Consider the following 25,868-nt stretch of genomic DNA (forward strand, 5'->3'; position numbering starts at 1 on the left):
ATAATATACTTCATTGTTTACTTCTTGTGAATAAACATGGATGCATGGTCATGTGATGGACACACAGATGCACGGCTTATTATAACAGAAAGGAGAGCTGAATATTATAACATGACAATGGACTGGTTTTTATCATGGGAAGTAAACTAAGAAGCTCACTATAAAATAGCAGCAAGCAGAGATCTAGAGAACAGTGAAAATTTATATAAATTTTCTCGACACAAACAATATCAGTTATTTGCAGTGTTTTTTTCTGAATAGATCAAAAAGGTCAGAAAAAAAATAACAGCACTACACATGCTTATAATTTATCATATAGCCTTTATTAAAATTTGGTTGTTTTGACAAGAGACAATGCATTTAATCCATTCACAATGGAGTCTAACGGATCAGATGTAAAAACACAAGGGCATAAAACTTTCCCACCTGTTTTCATTGCTAGTAAAAACTAATTTTAAAGACGGCCTGTCACCAGCAACCACCAGCACACAAACCTAACATAGTATTAGATGCCTTTACACATGGTTTACTGATGCCTCTATCTGTAGGATTAGAGCCAGCATTGGTGTCCTCTGTTCCAGTCAGGGAGGCGCAAAGCTACAACATACAGTCAAGCTACCCTCCCTCCTAACTCACGCTGACAGTCCTAACCCAGCAGCAGAGAATTCCTGAGGGAGGGGTGAGGAGGGGGTAAGCAAGACTGTGGATCTGTGTGACTCGACTCTGCTATATCATTAAACAGTTTCTCAGGAAGGAGGGCTGTGAGAGAATGATGCTGGCTGTGTGAAGAGAAATCAACCTTGCTCCTCATCTCTCCCTCGGGAATTCTCTTCAGCAAGTTAGCAGTGCCAGTGAGGAGGTGGCTTACCTTTATTATATACTGCAACTCCCTGCCTAAATGATTGGGACAGAAGAATCTCAATAAAAAAGTTTTTTTGAAGACTCTAATTCCATGGATAGAGGCATCAGTGAAACATGTATAAAAACACCTAAAAGGTACAATGTTTTTTGGTGGGGGTTTGCTGGTAACATATTCTCATTAACAGGCTAAGTTAGTAAGCAATATTTTTAGAGAACCACATAATGCACATTTTATACAGCGGAATGAAATTTGACATCACATTTTGTGTCGAGCTTCTTACTTCTGGTGTAAATATATTCCAAAATATTCTTCAGCTTGCTAAGTATAGCTCATGTGAAATACAAAGTGTAATGGTGATATCAGGTTTTGTAACAGTAACATAGAGGTCAATATAAGAAAAAAGAGAAAAAACAGTTTGCATATTTGTATCCTGAATTCAAATGGTAACAGAATGTCAAAAACAGTGTATATTTAGTTACTATGGCAATCACCATGGTAACTATGAAGCTTACTCCGATTTTCCCCAGGAGGCTCTGTATACAGACTCCTAGCCATTAGTAATAGTGGTTGCTTGGTAGAGATCAAGCTGGCTGTTCTTACGTCACGCTACATACTACAACAAGCAAATTCTTGGTTATATTGTCATTGTTATTTCTTTAACCATCCTCATTTTTTATTCCAACCTAAAAAAAAGAACTTGCAGAAAGATTTCTGCTATACAAAATCACAGGCAGTAACGAATATCAGCACATTCCTTCCTAACAACTTTCTATTAGGCCCCATTCCCACGAATGTATGTGGGCCCCCAGATCATGGCCCGCATAGAAGGCTATGGCATCTGGACATAGGCTCACTTGTGGACCTGGCCCCAACTTCACCTTTATTGGTATAGTCACACATAATATACAACCACAAAGAAATTGTTTATAAAAACTAAAATTTAGAACCATTTATCCAGATGGCAAGTAGTAAATATATCTCAATAGGTAACCAAGCGGTAGCCAGGGGTACTACCCGAGTGGCACTCACACTTCCACAATAAATACCTATAACTTACCAACAGACATACGGGGTACATGAATTTAAAGGGGTTGTCCATTTTCAGCAAATAAAGGCTCTTTATTTGGATATCGATAAGTTATAAAATGTTTCAATTTTTTGTATCAATTCCTCATGGTTTTCTAGATGTCATCTTGCCATTATTTTATAAAAAACGTTAATGTTTACTTCCACTAGATAGAAATTGGTCACGTGATGTCACACAGGTGCACAGCTGATTAGATCCCACCGCTCTGATTACTTTTTGTTACTAACAAACTATAAACCTGACAGATTTCTATCCATTGGTAGTAAACATAAAAATCCTATAGAATGACAGCAAGCAGAGAAAACAGTTAAGATACAGAAAGTATATTGGAAAATTGTATAACTTTCCATAATACAAACATTTCTATGTTATACATTTTTTTTGCAAAAACTGAAAAATACCTTTAAAGGAAACCTGTCATCAGAAACTGGCCTAATAAACCACTACCAGCATGTTGTCAAGCAGTTGAACAGCTTCTAGATCTTTTATTTTTCTTTCATGACCCAGCTTGGTGGCATCATCCAGAAAATCAACTTTGAAGTTAGATGTATAATGTCAGGAAGGCGGAAAGTTTAACATTGAATTCAAGCTGCCTCGGAATACCTCCTACTATGTGATTGACATCATTCGCCAGACTTCAGGAGATCTGATCAATGATGTCCCTGCATGAAGGACCATCAATTACAGTGAAGGGGGCAGTCTAAGGCAGGGAAAGCTTGACTTCAGTGTTAAACTCTTCGCCTCCTTGATCTCAGAAAACCATTTTACATCTAACTTCAAAGTTGATTTTCTGGATAATGGTACCACACCAGGCCATGAAAGAAAGAAACATCTAGCAGCTGCTCAACAACTTACTGCTAGTGGTTTATTAGGCCAATTTCTGATGACAGATTCCCTTTAATTCAAACTCTGTATAAGATATGCTGGTGTTAAGAAAGGTCACTGTATGTTTTCCTTACAATTGTATATATTTTCCTTACAATTTATACACATTCAGTCTAATAATAGAAACATAACATAATAAAAAAAGTCAAAATAATAAAACTAGAGGTAGGCCTCTAAATGAATGTCTTTTATATGGAAAGGAAATGTACAAATCCAAAGCTTAAATATCTTATGTGAAAAAAGGAAATCCAGTCTCTTTAATTGTATTTTTTTTTATACTATGGAACCACCTGCAATGAGTTTTCGAATAATCTTAAGAATGTGCTTTAGAACAAAGAGGGAAAGAACGGATAATGTATATATCATAATACATATATCGTAACACAACATAATACTAATTTTTATGACATAATCTGGGTTTCCATGGTATGGAAAGGTTCATGGTTGCATACAGATTTTGTTGTGGATTTGGTCAATGGATATTGGAGATGATTTCCCCTCTCATCAGGAAAGGATAAGTCCTTTATAAATTTGTAGCGCAAAATCGTCAGACTGCAGGCTATAAATTTGTATCCAATGTCAATTTCTGTGCAAAGAAAATCATTTGCATGTAAGATTTTTAAGATCTCATAAGTTCAAAGATAGAACATTTAACGGGCTAATATGCATGAAAGCCTAGGTGTCATCTGTACTAATGATAATAGCTACATAGTGCAAGTTTTTGGCAGAATGTAATCAATTTCTTATTAATATTGTTATTTTCGAAATGTCAGGGCTCAATAAAAATATTTGAACGGTTTTATAAATTAAGGTTTCATTCAACAAACAAAACAGAAATCTGTAAGCTACTTCACCCTCCCCCATGAACTCTTCTAAGCAGGCAGAGACAAAAACATTAACGGGGAGATGCTAATGCAGTGTCCCACAAACTAACAGGGCTCACCAGATATTAGTAAATAAGAAACATTTGAGTTACCTACCTTTCTCTATGCGAAGGCTTGGGTAGGTATTGCTATAAGGCAGATAGCTAGAACTAATATAAACATATATACAAACACAATAAAAACTGTAGCTTTACCATTCTGATATCATCTATCATAGAAAGAGAACTTCTAAAGGGTACTTAGCTTTTAAGTTACTAATTCAACACACCTGAGTTGTACTACAAGCTGCAAAAGAGATACATATCAAATCTGCAATATTCATTACTGCTTCAATCTGTTTCAGAGACCACATCCTCACACTTGCAAAAATGTTTAAATATTTAAGGGGTTTTCCATCCAGACAAAGATCTGTGACAGTGGGCTCTGACACAGTTAAATAATTTGACCTAGAATGACGTCACCAACCCCTTGCTTATGCAGTTTATGATGCTCTACATTTTTCCTTTCATTCCAAAAAGTCTACTCCCAGACCATCACATATGAGATGAGTGAGGTCTTTAAGCCATGTTTTGACTGCCATAGCAGGTGCCAAGCAGTGAGGATAAGTTCTTTTAATTGTATTCACTCCTTTGGAGTCACTGCCACCACAACTAGACTTACTTAAAACCCCCCAAAATGAACCTGATAAATAATTTCTGCCACCCTGTCAGAAAGGAATAGATGACAGAAGGAAAGACGCTGATCTTTGAGAGATTTGAACACCTGAGGATACATTCACATCTAGGTATGGGTATGCGTTCAGTGTCCACTCAGGGAAGTCACCAGTGATTTCACTGTTCATATAGGGACAGTGACATGACCAGGAAAACACCCTGAACAATGGCAGCGGCCAATCACTAGCTTCTGCCTATGTTCACTCCTCCTCCCGATTTCATGGTAAGGAAATTCAACTATATGTACATACAGTGTGATATATGTGCATGTAGTGGGATATATCTTAGCCCTCCATTGCAAAGGGGACGTCAGGAATCCTTACACTGCACTTCAAAAATGGGAGGTGAACCTAGCCTAAGATAGACAATGAGAGTCCTGCTAAGTCCACATACAAATGGATAAACAGTGAAAGATGCCAATTATCCTTTGTAGGTGGGGTAGGCAGGTATCTCACTTTCTGCCCTAGAAGAACTGTGTAGACCCAACCAGCAGTTTATTCAAGAATCACTCTCCACATTCACCTATATATGAATATGACAGACCTCTGCGTCTCTCGCTGTATCATATCCTGATCTCTGATAGGGCAGAAGAAATCACCCGACAGGCCTACTTTAATATCAGTAGCCAACAAACATAAAAAAGAAAATAAATTACATTATGAAATCATTGGCAAAAAACTCTAGATGCATGAATAACCCCTGTAGAATTTGAGCATTTAACAATAAGAGAAACCAAAGCCCCTTCATAAGCTTCTATTTTGAAAGCCTTTTTATTAAATTCTAGAACGTATGAGAAATCTCCTCGATGCCTTAAAAATGAAGTTGCATGCCAAGAATCAGTGAAGCAGTCCTGTCTTTTTTATTTTCTATATTTTTTTTATAATAAAGCTGTGTCAGTGGTTGAATTTAATAAATAAGTTTCTTTTGGAATCCTAGTTTATCCAATTTTCATAAAAGTTAATCTTTCTTCTTTTCCATAATATCTTTTTCCTCTTGGTCTTCATCCGTCACCTCTGAACTGTTCTCCCTAGTTTTGTCCTCATCTTGTTCCTCGTCGCTGCCCTCATCCGACGCATTTGGATCAATGACATCTTTTCTGGTCATTTCCTCTGAGCCATCATCCGAGTCAGCTGTGCAGATTCCATAACACATTATGCTGATGACACCCAGTGGTAGACCGAAAAGGAAGCACCCAAGCAAAGGGGAACTCTTAAATACAGACTGGAGAAACAGAGGTTAACAGATGGGTAAACTAGATAGCGGTCACAGCAGGTCAAGTTGTTAAAGTAAAACATACACAATAACATGTTCCTGTGCTGACGGGTTTAGAATTTCAAAATAATTTACCAACAACCTATACCATAAGTGTTCAACAGATAAAAATAGAAGTCAAAAGTGCATTATATTCCCAAATACATGAGACTGGCCAGAGACGTATTTAGCTCCTTTACTTAAACTATCTTGATAACATAAAATAGTTTTTATCATGAAGTTCCTCCCATTAATCAAGGGTAAAAAGGTCTATATGAAAATCTGTTTGTTGTGCAGCAGCACTTTGTCTTGTAACAACAACTAAAGGCATAGGGCAGCCTGCAATGTGCACAATTGCCAGCCAGCTACGCAGGACCACCAGCAGTCCACGAGTTGGACCACAGCAGCTAAATAACAACAGTGAGTCAATGTGATATTTAAAAAAGAATCTACCATCAAAATCCAGCATGATAAATCAGGGTCACTTACTTATAGATCCAGGCAATGTGACATTGGAAAATCTTCTTATATTTGTTATCCATGGTCTCCCTCCTTCTAAAATTCTGCTAATGACCATGAAAGACTATGGGTGCATGTTTATTACAGCCCCTCCTGTAGATTCACAGCCTGTTACATTCTGAACGAGCACTCCCCTCACCTCCCACTGTGTGCTCGCTTCTGCCGAGATTAACCCCTTTGTACTAGTACAGTACAGAGTCCCGCTATTAGCACTTGACGCCGCAGTAGTACGACACTGAGCCAATGCAAGTTCGGCTTTACATCCGGCATCTGGAGTCGGTGGTTCTCTACGGCTGGCGTCCCCCAGTAACAACCGGAAGTTAACCCTGTAAATGCCACTGTCATTTATAATGGCTACATGGATATTTCCTCTGCCAAATCGGTGCCCCCCACAGCCTTTTAAGGGGGTGTCTTTACTATGGCAGCCTCTGGGTCTGAGCCAAGACCCTGGGGCTGTCCATAGTAAATGCCTGTAAGGTCCTGTTATATACAGACCTTACAGGCACAGTGTCAGCCTACGCATCAGTTTTGCAGGGTATTATAATGAACAAGCAATCAAACGATAGTGGGTCAAGTCAAAAAGTAGAAAAAAAAAAAAGTGAAAAAAATTTTCACATAAAAATAAACAAATAAATTAATTAAAAAGCCCCCAAAGCCCCATTACATACAAAATAAAAAAGTAAATATCACCATAAAAACCCCACGTGTAGTATTGCCACGTCCATAATGACCCATACAAAAAAAAAAAAATCATTATTATACTCGCACAATGAACAACATAAAAAAATAATTAAAACCCCACCAAAAATTATGATTTTTACCTATTTTGTCCCACATAAAATGCAATAAAAAATATTCAAAAAACCGTTATCAATACGCAAATGGTACTGAGGTAAAGAACAACATGTCCTTCAAAAAACAAGCTCTCATTCAGCTATATAGACCAAAATTTAAAAGAGTTATGCTACTTGGAAAATTGTGATGCAAAAATTATAGATTTTTTTCCCCTAAAGAGGTTTTATTGTACAACATCAGTAAAACACAAGCAAATATTTAAAAATTTGGCATTGTAGTAATCTTACCGACCCGTTGAATAAATCTAACATATTACTTAGGCTATATGGTGAACACCAAAAAACAAAAAAAAAAATCAATTACAGCATTGATGCTTTTTCTACAACTTAATACATTTTTAGGAATAGGGCATACCAAAATAGTATCACAAAAAAATGAATCTCTTCCCGCAAATAATAAGTCTTCGCATGGCAACATTAACGGAAAAACAAATATTTTATAGCCGAAAAAGTGTGCCTTGGAAAACCACTAAATTCTATGGCTAATGCATTGCCTTGTTCCTATCTGCGACTGTCTGTATGCCCCTATAACAATTAAGTTCCACATGTGGGGTTTCTCCGTACTTGTGACGAAAAAAAATTCTTAACCCCTTCCCGACATTTGACGTAATAGTACTGCATCGCGGGAGGTGCGTTCCCGCAAAATGCAGTACTATTACGTCAAGCTTCTGGCGCCGGCTCCTGAACGGAGCCGGCGCCAGAAGCTGCGGGTGTCGGCTATATGTTATAGCTGACACCCGCCTCTAACACCCGCGATCGGAGATTTCTCCGATCGCGGGTGTTAACCCCTAACACGCCGCGGTCGCGCTGACCGCGGTGTGTTAGAGGCATTTAAAGTTATCTTAACCTGAATCGGACCCCCCCGCGGCGCTTACCGGGGGGGTCCGCTCCTCCAATCGCAGCCCCGGGACTGCCGGTGCTGCGAGATCTTCATCCCGGTGCCGGGTCCCTGCCTTCTGACAGGACCCGGCTGTAAGACACTGGGCATGCGCAGCATGCTCAGTGTCTTACATTACACAGTGCAATACATCTGTATTGCACTGTGTAACCTGTAAAAAAGCTTGAACAAGTGATCAGAAGATAACTTGTTCAAGCTTAGATGTCATTAACTGTAAAAAAAGGAATAAATAAATAAAGGTTTTTTACAATAAAAATAAATAATAAAAGAAAGTGAAAGTCCCCCCCAAACACCACATTTCCCTTTACACAAGTAATAAAGTATAAAAAACACTAAATCACGAAAAAACCCCACTTATTTGGTATCGCCGCGTCCGTAACAATCTGTACAATAAATCCTAATCATAATTGGACCCGCTTGGTGAACGTGGTAAAAAAAAAAAACCAAAAACTTGCCAAAAATTAAAACTTTTTATCAAATTGCTTTACAAAAAATGTTCTAAAAAGTGATCCGAAAAAGTTACAAGCACCAAAATGATACCAATAAAAAGAGCAACTTGTCACGCAAAAAATAAGCTTACGGGGGCGGAGCTTGACCGCTGAGAGTGATGGCCGCATAGTTCTGCGCTCCTCACTTCACCGAGTACGGGACCTCTTCTAGCGTGAAAGCAGTCTGCTTAATATGGGCAAGAACAACAAGGAGAAAGCTAAAGATACACCAGGGACAACTAAAGGTGTGAAAAATCAAGCTGACCTGGAGAAATTCTTGCGAAGAAAGATGCGCGAATCCCCCGCGCGGCCATCCAAGATGGCGCCCGCATCGAGAACAGGTACTGAAGAGGATTCAGAAATGGAGAGCACGGGAGATCTGTCTGACAATGGGGGAGATATTAACTCGGCACATGCCGCACCAGCCTCCAGAGGCTTTATCAGTCGCACCCTGCTACAGGCGCTCGACCCGATAGCCAGGGACCTGGCAGAAATTAAATCGGACATGAAACATCTGGGGAACCGCTTGGAGCAGGTGGAACTTACTCAAACAGACATACTGTCTTTTAATTCAAAAGTGAAAGACTCACTGCAAATACATTATGATTTGATTAATGAAGCCCTGTCCAGAGCTGAAGATCTCGAGAACAGGAGCAGGAGACAGAATGTCCGTATCAGGGGCCTCCCCGAAGTACATGCTCATGAGACTTTGCCTGTCATAGCCAAAGAAATCTTTTCTAATCTCCTAGGGCACGAGAAGGCAGAAACCATAAAAATAGAGCGCATACACAGGGCGCTCAGAGCCAAGCCCAGAGCGGGAGAACCTCCAAGAGATATTGTATGTGGCCTTCTTCATTTCACAGATGCGGCCGCCATTTTGAGAGCCAGCAGAGAGCAAGGAACTGTGACATATCAAGATGTAAACATAACTTTCTACCAGGACATTGCTCCGACAACACTGGCCAAGAGGAGAACCCTCAAACCACTACTAGATGCTTTGCGAGCCTCTCACACCCCCTTTAGGTGGTTATATCCTTTCGGTCTTAGCATACAGAAGGACGGCAAACAAATCATCATTAGAACACCAGGAGATCTATCAACAGCCTGGCCCCTATTGGGAATACAACCTATGGATATTCCATCATGGCTTCCATCGATGCAAGATCTCAAGCTTCCAGCTCTCCCTACCACACCAGCTTGGAATACAGTAGGGAAATATAAATCACCCAGAAGCAAGAAACCACCGAAGAACAACGAAGCGACGCCGTGATAGCACATGAACTCGTTATCTCCAGGAAGCTATAGAGGAGTGAGTTCATAGTGTACCCTAGTTATCGTTGGATTGTTTGATCCATGCAGTAAATAATAGAATGTTACCTGCATAGGAAAGAGTATGCTAGAGCCTCAGGTTCTAGATATTTAGGCTAAGAAGTTACTTTTGAGGTTGTTCAGGTTATGGACAATAATTTGACTTTTAAGTTGTGCTACATTAACCTAACCCATATAAGCTCCTCTTAGAGGTCCCGTGCGAGGAGTCCCGTTTAAGGTCTTGCTTTACAAAATTGACTCCCTCCCCCCCCCCCCCACTGCCGGCCTTACCGGAGATGGAGAAAGGGAGTTAACACATCTTCACTAGGAAATACTAGTCTAAAGAACAACAGGAAAGTTAGCTCCAGAGTGAAGAAATTAAGAGCCGATACACATTTTTACTATATGTTCTATGTTATATGGTTTATTGTTTTCAGTACCCCTTCCCCCACCCTCCCTTCCCATGAGATGAGTATTGGCGCAGTCCGGGATTATTTCTGGTGGCCAGCCCTATTGAGGTAATAATGATGGGAGACTATAATGTGATATCCTATAATGTGAGAGGGATGGGCACGCCACAGAAGCGTGGTCAGATTTGGCGCATAGTCAAAAATCTCAAAGCGGACGTCTTGTTCTTACAAGAAACGCACTTTAAAAACAATAGAACCCCTAACCTACCAGTGAGGGATTTCCACTTGTGGTACCACAGTACTTATAAGAAAGCTTCCAGAGGAGTAAGCATCGCGATCCATAAGAACCTTCCCTTTTCCCTCCTGTCTGAATTTAAAGATCCTGAGGGAAGATTTTTATTCATTAAAGGTTCCATTGGAGATTCAATAGTGACACTAGCAAATTTGTATGCGCCGAACACTGGCCAGGCCAAGTGGATTGCTCAGACACTCGAGAAACTTCGTCTATTTACAGAGGGTATTATTATTTTAGGAGGTGACCTTAATGTCTCTCTTCAACCCTCATTAGATTCTACGGGCACACAAACACCTTCGCTCAGGAAACTGGCTAAGATCACTAGAGCATTAGGGAGCTTGGGGTTAGTAGATGTATGGAGGCTTCTTAACCCGTCTACAAAAAACTTCACTTTCTACTCTCCCGTCCATGATACTTATCATAGGATAGATTATTTATTTGTTCCCAAGAAACAGCTACCCCAGGTTAAAACAGCCGAAAAAGGCTCGATTCACGTTTCTGATCACGCCCCTATTGGGATCAAGATCAACCTCAAAAATACAACTAAAGGTGAGTGGTGCTGGAGACTAAATGAGACACTGTTAGCTGAACCGGCAAATAGAGAGAGGATTGAGGCTCTTATTAAGAAATGCTTCTCTGAAAACAGTGACAATGGGCTCCCACTCCCAATATTATGGGACGCACACAAAATGCAAATTAGAGGGGAAATGATTTCTTTAGGCTCTTACACTAAGAAAATTAGAAACAAGAAGCTTAACGAGCTACTTGTTAACATAGCCGAACTTGAATCATCGCACAAAACGAACCAGAATCCCGACACCCTAGAGGCCTTAACGGACTTACGTAACAAAGTGAAAGATCTCTTAAATGTGTCCTCACTTAAAGCGCTACAAGCGATTCGATTTAAACAATATGCCCACGGGGATAAGGGTAATAAAATGATGTCTGCCCTAGTGCATAAACAAAGGGAGAAAGCTAGCATCAAAACAATACTTAATGAATCCGGAGAGGCAGTCACCAATACGGAAAGCATAGCGGAGGCCTTCCGTACCTTTTATGAGGAATTATATAATATTAAGGACCCGGCGGATAAATTATCCAAAGTGGAGAAGGAGTTCAGAATGGAGGAGTTTTTAAAATCTTGTAATCTACCCAAATTGAACAGAGATCAAGTACTCAGCCTAATCCAACCATTCACGGAGGAGGAATTGAGTAAAGTGCTAAAATCCATACCCTCAGGAAAGAGCCCAGGTCCAGATGGCCTGCCTATTTCTTATTACAAAATGTTCCAATCCACGCTCTTGCCTCACTTCACTCGTTTATGCAATGTGCTCCTGAACGGAGAACAACTTACTAAACAATCTCAAGAGGCCCATATCACCATTATACATAAGGAAGGGAAAGACCCTAAACTTTGTGGTAACTACCGCCCGATCTCTCTTCTTAACAATGATTTAAAATGGTGGGCCAAGGCTATGGCGGAACGACTTAAAAGCATTTTACCTGATCTAATAGGATTGGAACAAACGGGCTTTGTAGTTGGTAGACAAGGAAGGGATAATACGTGTAGGTTAGTTAGAATAATAGAACTGGCAACTAGACAAAAAACCCCGTTAGTCCTTCTTGGCACGGATGCCGAGAAGGCTTTTGACAGGGTTAGCTGGCCCTTTCTTACGGCCACTCTTTCGAGCTTTGGTATACCTGACCAATTTGTCCATGCCATCTTAACGCTGTATAAGGCTCCCACGGCCCGGGTAAGAGTCAACGGATCCTTTTCTTCCTATTTCAATATTAAAAATGGGACAAGACAGGGGTGTCCTCTTTCCCCCACATTATTTATTCTAATTATGGAGACGCTAATAAGGAAAATTAGATCTCTACAATTGATAAAAGGTTTCCAGATAGGAGATTACTCCCACAAAACAGCTGCCTTTGCAGATGATTTATTGATAATTATGACTAACCCTTCCCAAGCCCTGCCAATAGTCACGGACCTATTCAAGGCATTTGGAGAGCTGTCTAATTTTAAAGTTAATTTCTCTAAATCAGAGATACTTAACATCACCCTACCAGACCATGCTATCCAAAAACTGAGCCAAAACACTCCATATAAATGGCAGAGACAGAGCATAAAATATTTAGGCATAAACCTTACCTCTGATGTGAACAAATTAAATGAAATCAACTACACTCCTCTACTCTCCCAAATCAAATCTCAGTTGGAGAATCTGAAAATTCCATATATGTCATGGTGGGGGAGAAAGAATTTGTTAAAGACATACATACTCCCTAAGTTTCTTTATCTGTACCAAACTCTCCCCACGAAACTACCCAAAACTTTTTTCACTAAAGTTTCCAGAATTTTCGCTAACTTTCTCTGGAAAGGAAAAAGGGCTAGAATACCCACGAGATTACTTGCACAGAGAGCCAAATTAGGTGGTATAGGATATCCAGAAATGCTTAGCTATTATAAGGCTACTCAGTTAGCTAGGGTGATCTCTATCACACAATCTCCTGAAGCTAGCCTATATAACTCCCTAGAGAACTCCACTTGGACCGAGAGTGACAGAGCCCGAATCTGGGGATTTACACCATTACAAAAAGCGGAACAACACACAAGCCCTTTACATGAGGGGATGTTCCTGACCATGAGAGAAGTAAGAGATAAAATAGGAATAGAGGGGTTACCCTTGGAACTACTACCCATGAGTTTGCTTCCATATATGGTCTTACCAAAAAGACACCATTATGATTCCTTTTGGAGTCGCCTACACCAGTATTCTGTGTCCTCCTTTTTCGCAGATGTAGAATCCGTAGACGAACACCACCTAACTAGAAAGACAGGGCTTCTGCTCAAAAACTTTATCCACATCCACAACTTTACAGATGTATGTAATAGATTTTTAGCGACGTTCTGGCAGAAATCCCGACCCGCTGACTGGCTAGTAGCACTGGCAAACAAGAAACCCTTATATAAACAATTATTGTCAAGTTGTTATGAAGCTATACTACTGTTGGGAAAACAAGAAACCCCCTCTTATGTTCACAGATGGGAAAAAGAATTACAGACCTCCTTCTCTAAGGAGGACATTGAAAGTCTATTGCGTAACTCCAATGGCTACTCTAGATGTATTAGAATCAAAGAAAATCACTATAAAATAGTCACTAGATGGTACAAAACACCGTCATGGCTACATAAAATAAACCCAGACATACCCAGTACGTGCTGGAGATGTGGACTAGACACAGGGGATATGACACATATCTGGTGGTCCTGCCCGGTAATAGAAGATTTCTGGGACGCGGTCCTTGAGGCAACCGGGAAAATTTGCGACATGCACATTCCTAAATCACCTAAAGCCATCTTATTAGGAATTCCAGACAATGGCTTCATACTGGGACACACCCACCTCCACACCCATCTATTGACAGCAGCTAAGCTACTTATCCCCAAGTACTGGAAATCAAGCAACTCCCCCTCTATAGCACAATGGTCTGAAAAAGTAAATGAACTTTGCAGATTTGAGGAATTAGCGCACTGGTCTTCTGGCTCCAGAGAGAGATTCCTACGCATTTGGTCGCCTTGGATAGCCCACAAAAATAAAGCTCACTAAGGTTGCAGATCCCATTATCTCATCTCTAGTTACTTACCTTCCTACCCCTCCCATCCATCCCCTTCCCTTACTAACCCTACCATACCACTTTTGACTAAGTATTACTTATGTTGAACATACCTGCTTATTTGTCATGTTACCGTTAAATACAGAATGTAAGTATACTATAAAAACTGGTACGATATATCTACAACTGTTAATGTTTATGTGACTTTTTATGTACCTAATAAAAACAGTTTTAAAACAAAAAATAAGCTTACAACCAGCTCCGTAAACCAAAAAATACTATAATTATGCCACTATAAAAATGGCAATACTAAAACAAATGCAATTTTTTCTATTCTAGTTTTCCTTCAATAAAATTGGACAAATAAAAATAAAACTATATAAATGAGGTATCACCGTAATCGTAGTGATCCGTAGAATAAAGATAATATATTATTGTTATGCTACAGTGAACAACCCCCCCCAAAAAATGCTAAAAATCCAAAACAAGAATTGATGATTTTATTTTCCTCCACACGTAAAAAGTTAATAAAATTTCTTCAATAAGCTGAAAACCCACTAAAATTAAGTTTTTTTTTACAGTGCATCTCGTCTCGCAAAAAATAAGCCCTTATTTGTCTAAATTGCTTAAAAAATAAATAAAGATTGTATAGCCTATTCCCAACGAGCGTTGTTATAGAGCGTTGCGGCGGGTAGTGACTTGCCCACACCGGTCAGGGTAAGACGGCGGCTGTTCACTGATCGGGGTAAGACGGCGGCTGTTCCTGACAGCCATCCATCCTGCCCCATGGACCAGAAGGGTTACGTCCCCCCCACACACCCCCAGTTTATTATCGCTGCTACTGGCTCATCAATTCAGACGAGCCAATAGCAGCGAATTTACATAAGACGTCAGTTATACCGGTCACCATGTCTGTAGACACGGTGATCGGGGCAGGGTGGCGGCTGTTCCTGACAGCCACCAATTTTGCCTTGTGGTCCAGAGGGGTTTTGTTGCCCCCCTCTGTCCATGTTTGCCGCTATTTGCTGGTCGATTTGGTCCAGCCAAAAGCAGCAATATTCGTCACAATGGGCATCGCTAGGGTGAATAAGAGCAACACTTGGTGATAATTTCCCTACTAAAACGAAGATATGGTACAAAAGTGCTGGCTGTGCACATTGTTCAGATGATGCTGTACAACTCTTATGAGCTGTTCCAATGTGCAGGTCCTGCCGTATCATTTCTCCGTTTTCAAGAGGAAGATATTAGGAAACTAATATTGGTACAAGAAGGACGGGGCCCCAGTACCTCTGGTTTAGATGTTCCTGTGTTTTGCCAGGACAGCATTTTCCCGGTGAATTCTGCTGCTTCTAATGGTAGGACTCAATAAAGAGTCTGTTCCAAAAGAGGATTTAGGATGGACACTATATACTAAGAGACCCATGACACCTCCAGAGTGACAAAAGTTTAGTTGGTCCCCTGGTATATTCTACCTCCTTATACACTAGACATTCACAATTCACGCCCAACCTGTTGTAAATTAATTTTGGTAAATTGAATAATTGTAACAACTGTTATGTCCCGTTGCTCCCTATACCCCTCCATTATTTCATAAGGGGCGCCACATAATGGGCACTGAACTTTCCAGAAATAATTGCAATTTCCATCTTGGACTCCATTGCACATCATATTTGGAAACCACCTATATGTTCAAAATGCTCATTTCACCACGTGTATTACACTACACCACATATTACACCTTGCTATATTCCCCAAGGGGTGTACATTCAACAATTAGGGTCACTTTTCGGGTTTTCCTCTGTTTTGGTACCACTACGGCTCTCCAAATGCATCCTGACACATGTGAAGGATTTCTGTCAAATTTGGCCTCTAAAAGACAAACATTCCTCTTTTCCTCTACTGTGCGCCCATAAAGCATTTTATATGCACATGTGGGGTACTTCTACACTCGGGAGAAATAGTTTTACACCTTTTTTGGGGTTATTTAATATATTATCCCTTGTGGTTTACATAAATTAGGGGTAAAGTGACATTTATAGGAAAATTTTCACCTTTTTAATGATTCGGGCCTAATTGGATCATTCACCTGTAGGGGCAAATACATATATTACACATTGCAAAATTCTCTAAGGGGTGTACATTCAAAAATTAGGGTCACTTTTCGGAATCTTCTCTGTTTTATACCACTAGGGTTCTCCAAATGCATGTCAAACATTTCTGTCAAATTTGGCTTCTAAAAGGCAAACATTCCCCTTTCCTTTTACTGTGCGCCCATACAACATTTTATATACACATGTGGGGTACTTCTACACTCGAGAGAAATAGGTTTACACATTTTGGGGGGTTATTACATTTTTTTATCCCTTGTGGCTATATAAAATTAGGAGTCAAATGACCTTTTATAAGAAAATGTTCACCTTTTATCTATTTAAATCCTAATTAAATCAAAACACCTTTACGGACAAATACACATATTACACCTTGCTAAATTCTCTAAGGGGTGTGCTTTCCAAAATGGTGACACTTGTTGGGGTTCCCCTCTGTTTTGGTACCACTACGGCTCTCTAAATGCATCCTGACATATGTAAAGGATGTCTGTCAAATTTGGCTTCTAAAAGGCCAACGCCCCTCTTTCCTTTCTGAGCTTCACTGCGTACTCATACAACATTTTATTTGCATGTGTGGGGCAATTTTATACTCGGGAGAAATGCTAGTACACATTTTTTGAGGTTGTTTCATCTTTAATGCCTTATGGGATACAAAAATTAGCCGTAAAAGTGACTTTTTTGGGAAAATGTTCACCTTTTTCCTTTTAGGGACCTAATTGAAGCAAACACCTGTAGGGGAAAATACACATATTACACCTTGCTGAATTCTCCAAAGGGTGCACTTTCCAAAATGGTGACACTTGTTGGGGTTCCCCTCTGTTTTGGTACCACTAGGGCTCTCCAAATGCATCCTGACACATGTAAAGGATGATTGTCAAATCTGGCTTCTAAAAGGCCAAAGCTCCTCCTTCCCTTCTGAGCTCTACTGTGCACCCATACAACACTTTATATGCAAAAGTGGTGCAGTTCTGTGCTTAGGAGAAATAGTTTTACACATTTATGGGGTTGTTTCATCTTTTATCCCTTGTGGCTTACAAAAATTTGGGGTAAAAGTGACTTTTTTGAGAAAATTTTCACCTTTTTTCCCTTTTGGGGCCGAATTGAATCAAACACCTGTTGGGGAAAATACGCAAATTCTCCAAGGGGTGTACTTTCCAAAATGGTGTCTCATGTTGGGGCTTTCCTCTGTTTTGGTACCACTATGGCTCTTTAACCCCTTCCCGACATTTGACGTAATAGTACTGCATCGCGGGAGGTGCGTTCCCGCAAAATGCAGTACTATTACGTCAAGCTTCTGGCGCCGGCTCCTGAACGGAGCCGGCGCCAGAAGCTGCGGGTGTCGGCTATATATTATAGCTGACATCCGCCTCTAACACCCGCGATCGGAGATTTCTCCGATCGCGGGTGTTAACCCCTAACACGCCGCGGTCGCGCTGACCGCGGCGTGTTAGAGGCATTTAAATGTCTACATTACCTGAATCGGACCCCCCCGCGGCGCGTACCGGGGGGGTCCGCTGCTCAGATCGCAGCCCCGGGACTGCCGGTGCCCGGGGCTGCAAGTTCTTGATCCGGAAGCCGGGTCCGTGCCTTCTGGCAGGACCCGGCTGTAAGACACTGGGCATGCGCAGCATGCTCAGTGTCTTACATTACACAGTGCAATACATCTGTATTGCACTGTGTAATCTGTAAAAAAGCTTGAACAAGTGATCAGAAGATCACTTGTTCAAGCTTAGATGTCAGTTACTGTAAAAAAAGTAAAAATAAATAAATAAAGGTTTTTTACAATAAAAATAAATAATAAAAGAAAGTGAAAGTCCCCCCAAACACCACATTTCCCTTTACACAAGTAATAAAGTATAAAAAACACTAAATCACGAAAAAACCCCACTTATTTGGTATCGCTGCGTCCGTAACAATCTGTACAATAAATCCTAATCATAATTGGACCCGCTCGGTGAACGTGGTAAAAAAAAAAACCCAAAAACTTGCCAAAAATTAAAACTTTTTATCAAATTGCTTTACAAAAAATGTTCTAAAAAGTGATCCGAAAAAGTTACAAGCACCAAAATGATACCAATAAAAAGAGCAACTTGTCACGCAAAAAATAAGCTTACAACCAGCTCCGTAAACCAAAAAATACTATAATTATGCCGCTATAAAAATGGCAATACTAAAACAAATGCAATTTTTTCTATTCTAGTTTTCCTTCAATAAAATTGGAAAAATAAAAATAAAACTATATAAATGAGGTATCACCGTAATCGTAGTGATCCGTAGAATAAAGATAATATATTATTGTTATGCTACAGTGAACACCCCCCCCAAAAAATGCTAAAAATCCAAAACAAGAATTGATGATTTTATTTTCCTCCACACGTAAAAAGTTAATAAAATTGCTTCAATAAGCTAAAAACCCACTAAAATTAAGTTTTTTTTACAGTGCATCTCGTCTCGCAAAAAATAAGCCCTTATTTGTCTAAATTGCTTAAAAAATAAATAAAGATTGTATAGCCTATTCCCAACGAGCGTTGTTATAGAACGGTGCGGCGAGTAGTGACTTTACAACACCGGTCAGGGTAAGACGGCGGCTGTTCACTGATTGGGGTAAGACGGCAGCTATTCCTGACAGCCATCCATCCTGCCCCATGGACCAGAAGGGTTACGTTCCCCCCACACACCCCCAGTTTATTATCGCTGCTATTGGCTCATCAATTCAGACGAGCCAATAGCAGCGAATTTACTTATGACGTCAGTAATACCGGTCACTATGTCTGTAGACACGGTGATCGGGGCAGGGTGGCGGCTGTTCCTGAAAGCCACCAATTGTGCCTTGCGGTCCAGAGGGGTTTTGTTGCCCTCCTCTGTCCATGTTTTGCCGCTATTGGCTGGTCGATTTGGTCCAGCCAAAAGCAGCAATATTCGTCACAATGGGCATCGCTAAGGTGAATAAGAGCAACACTTGGCGATAATTTCCCTACTAAAACGAAGAAAAGCGCTGGCCGTGCACATTGTTCAGATGATGCTGTACAACTCTTACGTGCTGTTCCAATGTGCATGTCCTGCCGTATCATTTCTCCGTTTTCAAGAGGAAGATATTAGGAAACTAATATTGGGACAAGAAGGACGGAGCCCCAGTACCTCTGGTTTAGATGTTCCTGTGTTTTGCCAGGACAGCATTTTCCCGGTGAATTCTGCTGCTTCTAATGGTAGGACTCAATAAAGAGTCTGTTCCAAAAGAGGAGTTAGGATGGACACTACATACTACTAAGAGACCTGCGACAACTCCAGAGTGACAAAAGTTTAGTTGGTCCCCTGGTATATTCTACCTCCTTATACACTAGACATTCACAATTCACGCCCAACCTATTGTGAATTAATTTCGGTAAAATGAATAATTGTAACAAAAGTTATGTCCCGTTGCTCCCTATACCCCTCCATTATTTCATAAGGGGCGCCACATAACGGGCACTGAACTTTCCAGAAATAATTGAAATTTCCATCTTGGACTCCATTGCACATCGTATTTGGAAACCACCTATATGTTCAAAATGCTCATTTCACCACGTGTATTACACTACACCACATATTACACCTTGCTATATTCCCCAAGGGGTGTACATTCAACAATTAGGGTCACTTTTCGGGTTTTCCTCTGTTTTGGTACCACTACGGCTCTCCAAATGCATCCTGACACATGTGAAGGATTTCTTGCAAATTTGGCCTCTAAAAGACAAACATTCCTCTTTTCCTCTACTGTGCGCCCATAATACATTTTATATGCACATGTGGGGTACTTCTACACTCGGGAGAAATAGTTTTACACCTTTTTGGGGTTATTTAATATATTATCCCTTGTGGCTTACAAAAATTAGAGGTAAAGTGACATTTATAGGAAAATTTTCACCTTTTTAATGATTAGGGCCTAATTGGATCATTCACCTGTAGGGGCAAATACATATATTACACATTGCAAAATTCTCTAAGGGGTGTGCATTCAAAGATTAGGGTCACTTTTCGGATTCTTATCCGTTTTATACCACTAGGGTTCTCCAAATGCATGTCAAACATTTGTCAAATTTGGCTTCCAAAAGGCAAACATTCCCCTTTCCTTTTACTGTGCGCCCATACAACATTTTATATACACATGTGGGGTACTTCTACACTCGAGAGAAATAGGTTTACACATTTTGAGGGGTTATTACATTTTTTTTATCCCTTGTGACTATATAAAATTAGGAGTAAAATGACCTTTATAGGAAAATGTTCACCTTTTATCTATTTAAGTCCTAATTAAATCAAACACCTTTACGGACAAATGCACATATTACACCTTGCTAAATTCTCTAAGGGGTGTGCTTTCCAAAATGGTGACACTTGTTGGGGTTCCCCTCTGTTTTGGTACCACTACGGCTCTCTAAATGCATCCTGACACATGTAAAGGATGTCTGTCAAATTTGGCTTCTAAAAGGCCAATGCCCCTCTTTCCCTTCTGAGCTTCACTGCGTACCCATACAACATTTTATTTGCATGTGTGGGGCAATTTTATACTCGGGAGAAATGCTAGTACACATTTTTTGGGGTTGTTTCATCTTTAATGCCTTATGGGATACAAAAATTAGCCGTAAAAGTGACTTTTTTGGGAAAATGTTCACTTTTTTCCTTTTAGGGACCTAATTGAAGCAAACACCTGTAGGGGAAAATACACATATCACACCTTGCTGAATTCTCCAAAGGGTGCACTTTCCAAAATGGTGACACTTGTTGGGGTTCCCCTCTGTTTTGGTACCACTAGGGCTCTCCAAATGCATCCTGACACATGTAAAGGATGATTGTCAAATCTGGCTTCTAAAAGGCCAAAGCCCCTCTTTCCCTTCTGAGCTCTACTGTGCACCCATACAACACTTTATATGCAAAAGTGGTGCAGTTCTGTGCTTAGGAGAAATAGTTTTACACATTTATGGGGTTGTTTTATCTTTTATCCCTTGTGGCTTACAAAAATTTGGGGTAAAAGTGACTTTTTTGAGAAAATGTTCACCTTTTTTCACTTTTGGGGCCTAATTGAATCAAACACCTGTTGGGGAAAATACACAAATTACACGCTGCTAAACTCTCCAAGGGGTGTACTTTCCAAAATGGTGTCTCATGTTGGGGCTTTTCTCTGTTTTGGTACCATTATGGCTCTCCAAATGCATCCTGACACATGAAAACTTTTTCAGCCATATTTGCCCTGCAAAAACGAAACAACGCTCTTTCCCTTCCAGGTGCCCCCCTGTGCCCGTACAGCAGTGTACAGTGACAAAATGGGTATTGGCATACTCAGGAGGAATTGACCTAAACATTGTAAAATGCATTTTCCTTTTTAACCCATTGTGAAGGTGCAAATTTTAGTGTTCAATGAATCTATAGTGAGATAAAATTACATTTCTCTAATTTCACTTTCATTTATCTTTCACCCTCATGAAACGCTCAAAGGGTTAACAAAATTCCCAAAGGTTGTTTTGAATATTTTGAGGGGTGTAGTTTCTAAAATGGTGTAATTTGTGGGGGTTTTCTGTCATGTAGGCCTTATAAAGTCACTTCTAACTAAATTGACCCTCCAAAAGTAGGTTTTGATGATTTTTGTGAAAATCTGAAAAATTGCACCTAAAGTTATAAGACTCCTAACATCCTAAATAAAGGAAAAGATGTTTGAAAAATGATGCCAAGTTAAAGCAGACATATGGAAAATGTTAGTTATCAAGTTATTTTAGTGATATGACCCACTTTCCAAAAAGTAGAAAATTTTGAATTTGGAAAACATTGTTTTTCTCAAAATTTTTGCCAAATTTCCATTTATTTCATAAATAAATACTAAATATATTGCTTAAATTTCTCAACCAGCATGAAGTACAACGTGTCACGAAAAAACAATCTCAAAATCAACTGGATATGTTAAAGCGTTCCAAAGTTATAACCACTTAAATAGACACATGTCAGATTTTAAAAAATGGGCCGTGTCAGGAAGGTGAAAAGTGGCTTCAGCGTTAAGGGGTTAAATGCATCCTGACACATTAAAAATTTTTTCAGCCATATTTGCCCTGCAAAAACGAAACAACGCTCTTTCCATTCCAAGTGCCCCCCTGTGCCCGCACAGCAGGGTACAGTGACAAAATGGGTATTGGCATACTCAAGAGGAATTGCCCTCAGCAATGTAAAATGCATTTTCCTTTTTAACCCATTGTGAAGGTGCAAATTTTAGTGTTCAATGAATCTATAGTAAGATAAAATTACATTTCTCTAATTTCACTTTCATTTATCTTTCACCCTCATGAAACGCTCAAAGGGTTAACAAAATTCCCAAAGGTTGTTTTGAATATTTTGAGGGGTGTAGTTTCTAAAATGGTGTCATTTGTGGGGGGTTTCTGTCATGTGGGCCTTATAAAGTCACTTCTAACTAAATTGACCCTCCAAAAGTAGGTTTTGATGATTTTCGTGAAAATCTGAAAAATTGCACCTAAAGTTATAAGCCTCCTAACATCCAAAATAAAGGAAAAGATGTTTGAAAAATGATGCCAAGTTAAAGCAGACATATGGAAAATGTTAGTTATCAAGTTATTTTAGTGATATGACCAACTTTCCAAAAAGTAGAAAATTTTGAATTTGGAAAACATTGTTTTTTTCAAAATTTTTGCCAAATTTCCATTTATTTCATAAATAAATACTAAATATATTGATTAAATTTCTCAACCAACATGAAGTACAATGTGTCACGAAAAAACAATCTCAAAATCAACTGGATATGTTAAAGTGTTCCAAAGTTATAACCACTTAAATAGACACATGTCAGATTTTAAAAAATGGGCCGTGTCAGGAAGGTGAAAAGTGGCTTCAGCGTTAAGGGGTTAAAATCGCTTTGATGATAAAAAGGGTTCAAAAGTTATAACCATAAGAATAAGAAAAATGGGGCTGAGCCTTAAGCTATAAACTGGCTACGTTCTGAAGGGGTTAAAGGAAATGCAAGGGGGAGAGTGAGACTGAGACATGATGCACAGTGTAACAACAGCTTGTGAAGCCAAGGCACAGAGGGCTTCTATAACACTCCCATAGCCTTCAGACTCATTAGCATAATTTTAAACGTTGATTTTTAGAAGGAAGGAGGTCATGGATAACAAATATAAGAAGATTTCCACGGTGCATGGATCTATGAGTATCTATCCCTGTTTATCATGCTGGATTATGAAGGTAGATTTCCTTTAAGTACTGATTTTTCTCAAGAGCTTTCTTCGGTGTAATAACTGCTATCATTTGGGTAGATTGGCATCTCGCTTCGCTATGTGTGCATAACAGGAAGGAGGAATGGAGGTGTTTAGTGCTGCCCTGTTTTTCATGGTTTTTATTGGTATTGTAGCTCATTTTAAGAGAAATAAATTGAGCTTAGTTGTGATAGCTTGCACTATGTACAGCAGTGTATGCAAGAAAACAGCCATGTTTTTCAACCCCTACACTACTCCTCTACCCTTGTACCCTCTACCCTTTTTACCCTCTTATAAGTGGCCTTGGTAAAATATGAATGCTGCAAATGTTATCAACTGAATGATAAACTTTAACAAGTATTACTGTGAATGGATTACCTGCCATGTTCATAGACACATTTATCTAGATTTACTGAATGAATTTCATGATAGAAACGGTTATAACAGTTATATATCAGCCTCTCCTCCACTAGTATGTGGTCCTCCGTTGGCTCGCATTTCTGTCTCTCCATGCCTCCACCATTTTTCCCACACTTTTCTTTGGCTCCAAGAGGAGTAGAAGAAATAATCCTGTATTTACACTTGTCCAATCACAATATTTGACTGTAAACATGGAGGATGAAATGTAACATGTAAACTGCTATAGGAAGTGCACCGATTTGTGAATAATATATACTTTGTTCTCAGATGCTACCAGAAATTCACTGCCTCGTAGGGTTCAGGCCTCCTTAATTTGTAAGAAATTACATATGTGAGAGAACCTCAGATATACAAGGAATAAATCATATAAATGTCTGCTTGTTTTTAACCTGGTGAAAATAAATCTCATCTATAAAATTGACTTGAAGAACATCAATTTTACTACTTCTGTAAATGAAAATAAATAATGGTAATAAACATAAATAATCTCACTTGTAGTTGCATAAAGCCAAGTACACATTTTACTTACAACAACAGTGGACCTGGCATCATAAGCCACTCTCTTGATTCGCTGCAGAATTCCATCACCACCTTGAGCCTGGAAAAAAAAACGGATACAATGCCAGTCCTGAAGGAAAGAGTGACTTATGTGATATGTTAACAAAACACCTAAAAGGTAGCAAATCATGACATAAGCGTCCACGTACGACATGTGACTGTGAGATAGAATATCATAAAATCATGTGGCGGTGTAAGGCTGCTCATCACATAAACCATGTATCCAGATATGTCCAGCGCAGAGGAAAAGAAGGACACATCTCTATGCCAACTTACCTCGGCTGTTCCGTCCAAAATGCTGTTAATAAACTGAATCAGGTCTTCAGTATTTTCCACTTTCTTGTTTGGAAGGAAATACTGCTGATTGGATGTATTGAGTACAACAATAGTTGGCACCTGGACTTCACTGCAAACAGATACAATGAAAAATAAATTCAGTCATATTAATGCTGCTAGAGACATCACAACCTGCAGTTGACCGGGGACACATGGGTCAGGTCTGAAGAAGAAAAAGAAAAAAAAAAACTTGTAGGTGGCCCGCCTGAACTTCCCCCTTTGCATTGTTCCAAAACAATGAAAAATCTACAGCAATAAATGACATGCAAAGCACTTGTGCTGCAGGTTTTTGGGTTTTTTTACGGATAGATGTGATTCTCTTACATCCTATGTTAATACCTTTATTACACTTAGAACAGAATTTGACAGGTTTTATAGGTTAAATCTGTCACCACCATTACAGTTGAATTTGGTGGAACTGCTGATAGAGGCTATAATGGATAAATGGGGGGAGCAATGTTAACACTGAACCTTAGTCCTTGGCATTTTGAACCAATATTGCACAAGTAAAAAATGTAAGGACCGATTATTAGATATATGGTACAATGCAGTGGAATATTTTTGTTGAGTTTGCCCGAAATTGAATTGAAATGTGCTCTTCTGGGTGGGGGTGGGAGAATGTTCTCAGAAAATGGGCAGTACGCATAAAATACTAGGGGAGATTTATTATGACTGGGGACATACTGGGCTCTAGATAACCCAAAAAATGCTCCAGCACCCAGATGAATACTACACCTGGCACAGACTATGGCAAATGCACCACCCTGTCACGCCCACATGGTGAAGTGGCATAAAGGGTGGGGGTGGAGGGTCAGAAAAGTGGCATACAAGGCATTATAAATGCCCCCATATCATCTATCACTGGAAAACTGATTAAGATGGTCTTATGAAAGAGCTGGTCCTTTGGAGGGGTCTTACTGTCCTCGAAGGTTTACATTAAAGGGGTTGTGTCACCATAGCAAATGGCTGTAATTGGGTCCAATGCATTGTGACAAGTACTTTCACCATTTACACTTATTACAAAATCTGCAGGCTTACTGAGATAACTCCTTTTGTTCTGGTTGCTGGCGCCCCCCGGTGGTAGCTGTGTCCCGTCCTGAGCAACAGCTGATCTGGCCGAGTCTGCGCACAGGGAGTCA

At 39.7% G+C, this 25,868-nt stretch overlaps 1 protein-coding gene across 3 annotated transcripts in view; it reads right to left on the minus strand.

The window, feature by feature from the left end:
• Window positions 1–301: 301 nt before the first annotated feature.
• The window catches only part of TMX3 (thioredoxin related transmembrane protein 3), a 63,268-nt gene continuing 37,701 nt past the window's right edge, over window positions 302–25,868 (minus strand). For all 3 annotated transcript variants that reach the window (XM_072152305.1, XM_072152302.1, XM_072152303.1), the window contains exons 14-16: window positions 24,670–24,799; window positions 24,365–24,433; window positions 302–5,652 (exon numbers count right to left, since the gene is read on the minus strand). In XM_072152305.1, the coding sequence (XP_072008406.1) occupies window positions 5,389–5,652; window positions 24,365–24,433; window positions 24,670–24,799 (463 nt within the window). In that variant the 3' untranslated portion in view covers window positions 302–5,388. The remainder of the gene's footprint in view (window positions 5,653–24,364; window positions 24,434–24,669; window positions 24,800–25,868) is intronic.

Source organism: Engystomops pustulosus, chromosome 5, assembly GCF_040894005.1.
Source record: "Engystomops pustulosus chromosome 5, aEngPut4.maternal, whole genome shotgun sequence".
Lineage (NCBI taxonomy): Eukaryota > Metazoa > Chordata > Amphibia > Anura > Leptodactylidae > Engystomops > Engystomops pustulosus.